At 31.0% G+C, this 12,475-nt stretch overlaps 1 protein-coding gene across 3 annotated transcripts; it reads left to right on the top strand.

Annotated features, from left to right (window-relative positions):
* Positions 1 to 270: 270 nt before the first annotated feature.
* Positions 271 to 6,698, top strand: LOC126904616 (segmentation protein fushi tarazu-like). Of its 3 annotated transcripts, none has more exons than XM_050683784.1 (4): positions 4,882 to 5,428; positions 5,483 to 5,949; positions 6,007 to 6,080; positions 6,291 to 6,698. In XM_050683784.1, exons 1-4 carry the CDS (start codon positions 5,269 to 5,271, stop codon positions 6,403 to 6,405), a joined length of 816 nt encoding a protein of 271 aa, XP_050539741.1. In that variant the 5' UTR covers positions 4,882 to 5,268; the 3' UTR covers positions 6,406 to 6,698. The 3 variants fall into 3 exon arrangements, with proteins under 3 accessions (XP_050539743.1, XP_050539741.1, XP_050539742.1); XM_050683785.1 differs by having other exon boundaries at positions 5,315 to 5,428; positions 6,021 to 6,080; XM_050683786.1 differs by lacking the exons at positions 4,882 to 5,428; positions 5,483 to 5,949 and adding an exon at positions 271 to 634 and having other exon boundaries at positions 6,021 to 6,080.
* Positions 6,699 to 12,475: the final 5,777 nt, after the last annotated feature.

Raw genomic sequence — 12,475 nt, forward strand, 5'->3', positions numbered from 1 at the left:
TCACAGAATAAAAATAATTAAAATTTTTTTTTGTTATCTTTAGTTGTATATTATTCTTATATTATTGCTTAATTAATTATTACTATGTAATACTTTTTGAGTTCATCCTTAATATTAAAAATTTTAATTCCATATAAAATATATGTGTTCTCATTTAAAAAAACAAAATTGACACACTTACAAATATGGGATGGACTTAAAAATTATTAAGATTCTAATAATTCAAGAAGGTAATAACTAAAGGTAACCAAAAAAAATTATAANGATGTCAGCCGAGTTGAATCTGACTGAACGACAAATTAAGATATGGTTTCAGAATAGGAGAATGAAGGATAAGAAATCTCATAAAGATCAGCCACCGCAAACAGATCTTACTGGATACGTGGATGGTTATGGAAGTGAAACATCTACCACGGGCTACCCACCACTAAAACACATCGTGTCAGGAGACGCATACACAGCCGATTATCCTGAAATACAACCAGCTAAACACGAAGACCCTTATTCGGGTACTTATAGAGACTTTGATCTATTAGCACCAGCATCTCACGACTCTTACGGGATAGCCAAGCATCAATGGTCCCCGGTAGCTACTGCTCAATTTCATCAAAACTTTTATAATGATACAAACAATGTGAGTATTTCAACGTCATTAGGTATATATATATATATATATATATATAAATATATCATAAGATACAACTCATATATTAATAAAATAATACAAAACACTGTGAAATATTATTTTACTGAACGCTATTTACATAATTTAAATGTAATCTCCGTATTTATATTATATTGACTATGGAAACGGTTATACTTCCGTTTTCATTACATTAGTTGTAAGAATGCGTTAGACGTTTGGCGTTTTGACAAATTAATTAGACTTTCCATTAAGGATCATTAAAGAGCGGGCTCTTTGATAATGATGTATAGTATTTATGTTATAAATGTACACTATTGTATACGCTTGGTTTTACTAGCGATTTGTCTGATGTTTAAAAAATCATGTCACACAATGGTACATAGTCGTATAAATTAAGCATTCTATATTGTAGCTCATACTATAGTCCAGAGGAGTGAACCTATAAAAAAATTGTAAAATATATTAAATAGAATTAATGGAGGGGTAATAATTATTGTCACCCTTTTATATTTTTCGTCAACTCTCTCATGTAATGTAGTACAAAAACCTCGACATTTTCGGGGCGGTGACCAGTGATTGATGGACGATTTTTATGCGATTGGTCGTACAACTGTGCGAATTGTATTATAATATACATCTTGACAGTTATCCCCAACTACCGTAGTGCTCTATATAACATAATTGAATGTGCCATTAAAAAAAAAACCGTTTGCAGTGGTTAGAAATACGTAATTAAGACATTCATTCTGGTTTATATAATATTTTTCATACATTTCTTTAAAAATAATAGATAATATTCAATGTCAAAATGAGGTGTATTAAAAAAACTAAACGATAAGAGCATCGTTGGATCATTTTAAAATATATTATTATACTATATACGACAAGTGTTAAATAAATTAATAATAAACATATTTTTTATTTAAATAAATTTTATTATAGAAATAACTTTGTCACGACATGTGCTGGTTTTATTGTCATTCTAATACATTGCGGTGAAATAATTTTTGTTCATAAAATTTTTCTAAAAATCGAATATATGAGTAAGATTTAATTTAAGTAACTTAATCTAAAGTACCTTAGTGATAACTACGATTTATACAATGATACAGTATAAATATTATTTAAGTATAATTTTTATTATTACATATTATAATCATTATTATTATATCGTATGATTTATTAAGAATACTACCCATCATTATTCCATCAAGTTATGTTTTTTTTTTTTCAAAAAGTTTTACAGAAATATCATAATAATTTTTATTAATAATATAAATATAGTATGATTCAGATCATTTTGTGTGTAAATTAACAATCAATACTCAATATAAAAAAAACATTTTCAAATTAATGACGATATTAAGTGTCAGGATCATCTAAATTGTGAACATTAATTAAATCGGTCTAGACCAAGACAAGTTTTTAAATATAGACATTTTACAAAATTCTGGTCGCCCGAAAATTCCTTCTTCTCTAAATTATTTACACAAAATTTTGCGTTTTTTATTTAAAGGTGCGGTATGGCCAGCTATCATTTTAGTAAGATGTAGTGCTTAGTTTGACTGTGTTAATGGAAGTGCATTGGTTTTTTTTTTTTTTGTTGTTGCCGACTACTGGGTAAATGGGAAGAAAATGAAATAGAATCATATTAGACACAAAAATATTTAACAGAAGAATACGTATGGGCTACTGTGGTTTTCGGAAACGTCCGGCAACCTTTTGTATTACAACGCAAATAATGCACAAATGATGAACCGCCCGCAGTGAAGTCGGTCTACATAGGTCAGATCCGGGCTAGATACCAAACTATTTAGCTACCGCAGTAGTTTTTTTTTTTCACTTTTTACAACGATTTCCTTTTTTTAAATAGTTCAGTATAACACTAGGGATGAATTCTATTTGCAACGATAATGGTTTATTCCTCCGACGAACGCAATTTAGATACGGTGGACCATATTATTGAAAACTAGTCCAACCGACACATACAACGTTGCACGTTCGATGATAAATTGATTGTTCGTTTGCTAAATCCGACCGCCGCCTTTACTGTTGCAGTCACAATGGTAATTGTGTGTTTTTTTTACCGATCGAAGTTTTTGTAGGGAAATATTTGGCGCAATTTTTTTTTTTTCATCGAAAATCCAAAAACTGTATAATACTTGACCCGGGCAAGTCGCACACACCGTTTGTGTAGAGCTGGGTAATACATGTACTCCGACGGCGACACACGCCATGTGCGACATTAAGGTTTTTGCGCTCTGTTTCATTTTGAATAACATAATCTACACCGCATATGGTGTGGTGGACTTAACGGGCTATTAGACTCCGATTGATTTCACCGAACTCGCAAATCCGTTGAATTTGGAAATGTGAATATATTATGTAGTCAACGCAATAGCCTCGACGTATAAATCAAACATCAATCGTTTTATACGATTATTAAAGAACACTACATGACATTATATTCGTTATTGTAATGAAATAATGAACGCTGGAAAGATTACATCACCGTAAGTCCGAATGTTAAATCATAAAAGATAACACAAAAACAATCGTAATATTAAAATTATTAATTTTGAATTAAGTATAATTTATGAAATAAAATTACTTCTTTTTATTCATTTTTCACACCTTACTACCATTTAAAAAAAATTTACAAAATCTGTTATTGTTATCGACCATGAAAATATATTTTCATAGTATAAATGTTAAAAATATTCAATATCAATTAAAGGTATTTATGTAATTAATCTGATAAAGAACTACATTCATTTAAAAAAGAAAACTAATATTTATTTGTTGATTTTTCTAAAAAATGAAAAATACATTACAGTACAGTTATTATAAAATTAGTTTATAATCATAATTATATCACAAAAATGATAATACTACAAAACTCAAATTTTATTTGGAATTATAATGTCAAATAAAATTATGATTATTATAATAATCAAAGTCTCGAAGATTACAAAGACGTATAAAAAACGAAACTTCTTTGTAGAAAACAAACAGCAATGCGTTTTAAATTTCATGATTATTGTTTAGTATTTAAAGTAATATTGTTCAGATATTTTTTTATATAATTTCGGATTAACTTCTTATATATGAGCCGCACCAACATCAACTAGATACAGGCAAAATTGCAATACTTGATAAACCATAAACAATTTGGTCATAAAAATATAATCATTTTGATTCGAACATTTTTATAAAAATAATGTTTGGTTTAGTTTATGCTCTTTATCAAATGTCAACGTAAAACGTTATCTGAACTCGAATACTGAATATTTCATACAGTTTTAAAAACAAAGGCACCAATTTCAAGTGATCATCATCTCCTTAGCTTCTATCCCAACTGTCTGAGATTGACTCTACTTAAGCGTAATTAGACAAGATTTTTACACCTGTCGACCTGACGCAACACCATTATAGACGAGGAAATCAATAAAAAATCAACTTCAAGTATTAATCTAAACCTCTTTAAAGAAAATCATTAACAAATATGTTAATGTCTAGGGTGAAGACGTAACTGAAATCGACCCTATACTAATTCCCATTTATGGCCCATATACACTCCGTGACATGTATCAGTTATTACGGTCTTATTACTATTTCATTAAAGTCGAAACAAAAACATGTGATTTAATTTCAAAGATAGAATTAAATGATGTACACGTTTACATAAAAGTATAATTTTGATTTTTTTTTTTATAAATAAACATTTTATTTAAAGAGATTGTTTAATTGAATACATCGTTATTAAAAATCATATACTGCTTTAACAAAATTTTTTTACAACTATTTGAATGAGTATAATTCAAATAACAACTTAAAACAAATTAACTTATTTTTATACATTATTAATTTTAATAGCTTGTTATTTAATTATATATAACTGTTTATAACGTATAAGCGGGTTTTCTATTCAAACAGATACGTAGGGAATAAAGATTTATGAGTTCTCATAAGTGTATTCTATGATCGTTTAACAAAACTGTTTTTAGTGGCATGAAATGCAATAGCGAATTATTAATTTAAAGAAGTGTAAACTGTCTTATTGTGTACTCAGTTATTTCAATGAGTAGTGTAAGAAATTTCAATCAAAAATAAATATTATTATAAATAATAAAAAACAGTTATTATTCAAACTGAACAATTAATTAAAAATTAGTGATCATATTTTGCTAATTATTATATTTCCTCAACCTAAGTTAAAAATATTTTTGACTTTGTTTGTGGAGAATCGATTTATATCGGCTACTCGACGCGTGTTAAATCGTGCAATATGGACGTTCAAAAAATTACAAAAACGTACACATATGAATCACCCTCAAAGTGTATTTACCCAAGCTAGAAAATTCGCACTCTCCCTTGTCTATATCCCACTAGGAGTCGATAGTAGTAGTAGTGTTGGCTGATAAATAGCAAACACACAGTGAGAGCCACGAGCGTTTAACGGGGGACACATGGCTTGAGGAGGGTGGTACATTGCCGGTGACAAAAGGAGAGACATGACTTCTGTTTCGTGGGTTCATTGTGTTTTCCCCCCTTCCGACGCATAGATTTCCCTATGCATTGCATGTGTATAGATATAATATGCTATTTTATCCGCTGGACCCATGGTAGAGGGTCACCATAGATGTGCTTTACTGATTTATAGGTTAGTCGGTTTTTGGGACCCGATCAGTTACGACATAATGTCCGCTTCGATGTATCATGGTTGGGATCAAATGCTACAACGTCCTGTGGACGATGCCGAATCGCCAGTGGATGCTAAAGGTAAGTTAAATCAGCCGGCCACCAAACTCAATTAAAAGCTTATAACTTTTATAGGTAAGAGATCACGACAGACCTATTCCAAGTACCAAACGGCAGTACTCGAGACCGTATTTCAAACCTCCAAGTATATAGTGCGGAGCAAACGTCAGCAGATGTCAGCCGAGTTGAATCTGACTGAACGACAAATTAAGATATGGTTTCAGAATAGGAGAATGAAGGATAAGAAATCTCATAAAGATCAGCCACCGCAAACAGATCTTACTGGATACGTGGATGGTTATGGAAGTGAAACGTCTACCACGGGCTACCCACCACTAAAACACATCGTGTCAGGAGACGCATACACAGCCGATTATCCTGAAATACAACCAGCTAAACACGAAGACCCTTATTCGGGTACTTATAGAGACTTTGATCTATTAGCACCAGCATCTCACGACTCTTACGGGATAGCCAAGCATCAATGGTCCCCGGTAGCTACTGCTCAATTTCATCAAAACTTTTATAATGATACAAACAATGTGAGTATTTCAACGTCATTAGGTTCAGATTAAAATTTATAATAGAAATAAATATAGTTATTATTTTTCAGTTTAATCATTCGGATTTCCATAGACTTCCAACAAATCATCATCACTCGTTTGATTCTCCAGTAAGTTATTCATTTGAAAATAAATATTAATAAAGCGAATTTAACGTAAACAATTATTTATTTGCACATTTTCATTTATAATATTATATCCTTATAATTTTACAATTACATCAATGTGGTCTAAGTTATCAAGAAATACTACATTCTGTTTTTAGTATTCAATTTAAATTACTGTGGTACATTCTGTAGAGTTTTCTATGTTTATTTTAGGTGTCCGACTACTGTCCACCGCAGCTACATGCGCATGGCTATTAACACTTGTACTCAATGTATAAAACACACAAAACTGTGCGGTGCTAAAATATCTAGTCAATTTGTTCGCTAATGATATTTGGGATGTATGATGGTCGTTTGTCATATCCTGGAGAAAATATTTTGAGATTTCAACAATACCCTTTCACACGGACCACCCAGCGGACGTCGCTTTGAAGGCATCACGAACAACATCAATGTACATAACATTTAACGTTTACACCGTAAGTGTATTTTGCCGTTTTCTGGAATAATCAAAATTATTTTATTTATTGTATTAAAACTTCAGATGTTTATATATTATATTATTATGCGTGAGTGTGTTTTGTAATTTTATATGTAATAAAATGTTTTATAAATGAATCATTCACTGACGACGTTTGATTTCGCTGTTTTTAATATCTCTCTGCCTTTGTCGTGTACCGTCAATATCGCGTATATAGAGAATACCATGTTATACTCTCCCGCTGTTGCGTGACCATATACTCAATCAGCAGCTGCTCTACAGTGGCTCGTACAAAATGATCCAATATCCCGTGGCTGCTATGTTATCGAGCTACTTTCAAAATGTATGCTTCGTTGGAAAAAAAAATTTATAGGAACTTTTGTATTGTATCGAAAAAATCTGAATAGTTGTTTCGTAAAGTTCATTATTGAATTTATTATGAAAATATATCGTTTTAATAATGATTGATTACCGCCTTATTTAAATAAAATTATAGGTATAGTTGGTTATAAACAGAGAGGATATAATATTTATTTATCGGAAACTTGGAACATTTCATTAGTGAAACTTATTTTAGTGATGTTATAACTAATAACAGCTACATTCAGAATAATTGTTTAAGATTATGCATAATTGAAAAACTGTTAAGAAGGACTGTAAACCTTTACTGTAGTTTCATTACTAAAACTTCTATAAGGGCGTTCCTATTGCAAAACATGTGGGTCACTGTGTGATGGCCGAATACCGCAGTGTCATCATCGTCTTCACACGCCATGGCAAATATAGTGGAAATACATAAATTGTCTAAGATACTAACGTAACTAAAACTGACAAAAACAATATTTTTTCGATAACATAGTATTCTTCTAATGAACATATTTAAGGTACACTAGTTAAATCACTAAAAAAAACGATGATTACATCATCATAGTACTTGTTGGAAACAATACCAAAAGTACTTCTGGTTTAATATTAAGTAGACCAGTAACTTTATAATTGTGATGAAATCTATTTCAAGAACAGTATGTGCTAAAATCTTCAATATTTAAATTTAATTATTTTTGTTTATCAGATACACAATAATATTGATTAACAAAATTAACTTAAAACAATTTAACCGAGTTTTTATCTTTAAATAATCAAACATGGTTCATCAAAAAATAAATAAATAAATAAAAAATAAAACATTAAATAATTTACTTTTCATTGAAATAAGATTATTGACTATTTAAAATAATTTCATTACATCGTGTTTACATTTGAGAACAATAAACGGTGGCATCATTTACGGTGACTGCAAAAACAGTAATACAAGAGGGCCGCGCAGAACGTTATCTTCTTAATGGCTTTCTGTACGACACGTCAGATCATTCCCGCGGAAACACCGTGACCGGGTCGCAGGGTTATGGTGTGTATACCTCTTCGTTGTAGTGTATGCATCCCACCGTGCGTCGCGAATCAGCTGCCCCTTGTTTTTTGAGCACCCTGAGCAAATAAAATAATATAATAACACAATATTAATACAACTATGCTGCCGAATAACAATGACTGATGATCTTAAATCGGCCGCACACACGTATGACTCGAATCATTATAAATCGTTATTTTATGTAAACAAAACTATTAATAGCCAATAGACATTTTCTCATCGAAATCCCAAAGTAAATTTGATCGGGATTTCCAAAATTAAGTCGATAATAATTCGCTAACAGAATTTATTTTGTTAATCTAAATTCGGATATTTAAACTATAGAATAACACTAAAAAATTCAGTCGAATAAATAAATATAAACTATAACACACATTGGAACCATACATTGTAACTAAATATCATACTGATGGGATATTTGTAAAAGCTGAGAGGTTCTTGTCGAAAAATACTAACAAAATTAGTCACGCCCGTTTAAGTCTCCGCAAATGCCAAGTTATTGAATCGCCGATTAATTTTATCTTAAAAGTGCCAGACTCGCACTGACCGACGACGGGAGAGAGGAGATTGCTTCTGTTTTATTCTGCCAAACCACAATTGTAGGGGTTTCAATTGAAATCGAGGTACATTGTGTCGTCAATGGATCTGACTACTATTGCACACCCCGCAGCAATTCGACGGCGTTCATATAGACACCGTAATAAATGTTCGCACGCGACGTTGTAAATGATGTAAATATGAAAATTTTTACTATATCAGTTAATCTATGCGGTATGGCTGAAAGTGTGTATTATTATGCGATGTGAGGGTTGTTAAATCGTTAGTGGGTATTTTAATCTATACGCGGCACAATGTTTCATTTACTATCGTCGAATTCTATAATAGCACGTCCGATTGTATAATATCATGGAAGATCAGAGAGTTTTATCTGACTACAACGTACCACTGAAGTCGTCGAGGTTTACCTCATAGACTTGATTGTTATTACGAGAAAAATTGTTCAACCAAAACGAGTTGGAGTTGAAACATGCCAATAATTTGGCGGTACCATCATTAGTCAAAAAAAAAAAAACGAAAAAAAGAAAGACCCTTTGACTGTTAAGAGAATTCCTTTCGTTTTCATTCCGAATGTTGTAAAAGTGTTGGCGGCGGTAGGGTGAAAAAGAAAACAATGCGTGTTGTAGTAGTGGAAATAGTGTATTGTAGTGGTGGTGGTGGTGGTGGTGGTGGTGTACGCGGTTGGGGTTTTAAATTTTCTCGCTACTACCGTGGCCGCCGGAGGGAAGGGCGGATTGTCACTCAAGTTCTGTGAACAGTACACATACTATGTGCGCGCATTGACTAATGACACCGGGCTCCGGTATTGGCACACACCCCACCTCCCGCGGCCGCCTGCATCGTTGAAGGGCTGTCAAATACATAAAAGATGGATGAATATTTGCAACGGGCAAACAACACACACAGGGACCATTTTGGATTTTTTCACTCTTTCTTGTCGTTTTTTGTTTTTACTCCGTTCGCTGGACTATTTTGAGGATTAGCGATTGTTTTTTTTTTTTAATAACATGTAACTATTACGCACTTGTAATGTAAACATTTGATTGAGCGCCAAAATTATTTTTCAACTTAATCAGCTGATGCGTTTTACTTAAAAGTAATATAAAACAACGTAAACGACATCTAAAACTGCTGGTGGATTGTATTTCAGTTATAGTTATCATAGTTAACGCGTTGGGGGCGTACGAGTCTGTACGTTGTAAACGTGTATTATATATTGCAAACAGACCGCGAAGAAACGGTGACCTCGATGTTTACGACTGTTTTATTAGGTCGTTGAGAAATTTATCGGTAAAGACAGAAGCAGCATGTGATATGCATCTGGTCATTTAGCCGGAAACGCGCGTCTCCCTCTCCGAGAAAATAAAAGAGAATCAATTCAATTTTTATTGGTTTTTTTCTATAGTGGTCGCTGTATGTGTTTTGTTTATTACAATTCGGTATGGTTGATTAGCGCGGCTAATTATTGATGTCACCCTCGCAAAGCCATTGATGAGTCATTAACAACGAAATACTATACTTATTATTACCATGAAGCGGCACCCTTTTCCATATGAAACGATTCGCTCCGATTGACGCAATTGTTTTGCTTTACATTGAAGCCTCTTTGAGTGTTTAATTTTCAAAGTAACGATTTTTAAACAGTATTTTATTGTTTATTTTCAAACCATCAAAATAGTACAGTAAATACAAATAAACGAGTTATTCTGTATAGTTATTCAGTCATTTTATTCCATACATCGAGTGCATGGTTGAAAATTAAAAATTGAATATTATCACACTATCAATACACATTAAACGATTATTTTTTAATTAATCGTACAATGTGTCGAGTATTACGGTACAAAGGATGACGACTGTAAATATCCATTCAACTTAACGGTGGTTTTGGGGTATTAATGGTTTGCCGTAACCCTAAATGCAGTCTGTTTATGGTCCCTAGGAAAACAACACTTATACACGACAGTTCCTATACGTGCATACGATTTGCTTTCTTTAAATAATTGTTTTTTTTAAACCGAAAAAAGAAACTCATTTCTCAATGCCTCGAAATTGAAAACAATTATACAGTTAAACGTTTTCAGAACTCATTTGCGTGTCTATGCGCACTTTTACCAAAACAAAAAACCATGTAATTGATGGAAACACTCTTTGATTTTTAATAAACACACATATTGAAAATAGTTTTGTGTACAGGTACTATTTGATCTATTGTAATGAAACGATAATAAAATGTTAAGTAGACTGCCAAAAAACAATTATTATTTTTTTCAATTACGTACTAGAATAATTTAAAAATAAACAAGTTATATTGCAAAACTTCCTTTTAGTATTGAAATGATAAACTTGTCAGAATAAATGTTTAATAAACATATTATGTTTACTATTTCAATAGTTCAAAGTCACTAAGGTTGAAATCTTTTTTTAATTTTTTTTTCACATAATACTTGATAAGATAAAATATTTTTATTACTAAGTAAATCAAATTATATAAAAAATTCCTGATTCTATTAATTAATTATTTATTTTTTTTTTGTTAAAATTAATTATGCATAATGACAACAAATAAAAACATATTTGACTTGACTTTATAGCTACAATGAATTAAAACAGTATTTTAAAGTGAAGGAGGTTTATTTTTATTTAAAAATTACCTGAATTATGATTAAAGTATAATATTAAATTGATATTTATCTATAGTACTTGTAACTATAACTCAAATTGTCTATAAACAATTGAAATGCTCAAAATCGTTACGCTTGCATATAGTAATAATAGTTAAAAAGTCAAAAAATATTAAAATCTAAAATAATAAATCGTAATTTTACGTAATATTCAATAAAAAAACAATTAAAATTATTTAAAAATAAATCCTGATATTGATGTTAATGGTTCTGATTATTTTAATAGTTAGCCCAAAAAAGATTATCGAATATTTCAACGAATTTTAGTACTTTTAGAAGAAATTTATTTTCAATCTTCATACTATTAGAACAAAGCATTTTGCACAAGTGGTATTTACATGACAAAGTGATTGATTGCATTTAGTGAAATTTTGTCTCCGAGGCAGGTCATGTACCCATTTTATTTAATTTCAATTAAACGCCACCAGTGTGACATGATATCGTTTTAAGAATAACTGTTGACAAATGATACCAATGACGCTTTTTAAAGACCCAATCCCTTACAATGCAATAAAACCGGTCTACCTTACAATAACTGTGCATAAGAGGGATGTCACCCCGAATTGCCACCGCGTAACTCATCTAACAACTGTAAGCTATTTCCTCGCACCGAAAAGACAACAATCGCGATAAATCTTCTGCAGTAGTTGCAACAACCTGTTGTTATGTACGAAACGTTTATACGCTATTATTATCATTATGTTTTATGGCCGTTTTTATTAGTGCATGCTTTTAAACATCAAGTGTATCATTGATATACTAACAATTGTTATTCATCTTATGCACTTATTGTTAGTCCCATTTAAAGATCGATTAAACACATACATTTCAATTACTACAGTGATTCTATGTCTTAATTCAAAATCTGATAGATTCCATGAATAGGTTTTTAAGAATTTTTAATTTAGAATAGTTTGAATAGAAAGCGACGTTTTGTCACGTGTTGAATAACTACGAGTTAATTTTATGGATAAAGTTTTTTTCGCGTATTTAAAAATGTCGAAATTAATTGAATTATTTTATTGAATTTAAATTATTATTTTTCTCCCAAAAAGATGCCAAAGTAGACATATCAGCTTTTGAAAAATAGCTACAGAATTTTTTTGTTGTAATCATTAACAAGTATAAATGATTTAGAAATAACAGCAAACAAACAAAAAATAATGTTGCTTAATTTTATTTTTTACTAAAAAGAAAGTTCAACGCATTAACAGGTAATACACAACATGAAAGTGCGTATATAGAG

This window comes from Daktulosphaira vitifoliae, unplaced genomic scaffold (assembly GCF_025091365.1).
Source record: "Daktulosphaira vitifoliae isolate Bord-2020 unplaced genomic scaffold, ASM2509136v1 Scaffold_4, whole genome shotgun sequence".
NCBI lineage: Eukaryota > Metazoa > Arthropoda > Insecta > Hemiptera > Phylloxeridae > Daktulosphaira > Daktulosphaira vitifoliae.

Bases quoted from the DNA above. Each gene is read 5' to 3' on its own strand.
- LOC126904616 (XM_050683784.1), top strand. From the start codon at position 5,269: ATGGTAGAGGGTCACCATAGATGTGCTTTACTGATTTATAGGTTAGTC. The intron at 5,950-6,006 runs GTGAGTATTTCA...AAATAAATATAG, and splicing joins TTTATAATGATACAAACAAT to TTATTATTTTTCAGTTTAAT. The intron at 6,081-6,290 runs GTAAGTTATTCA...TGTTTATTTTAG, and splicing joins ATCACTCGTTTGATTCTCCA to GTGTCCGACTACTGTCCACC.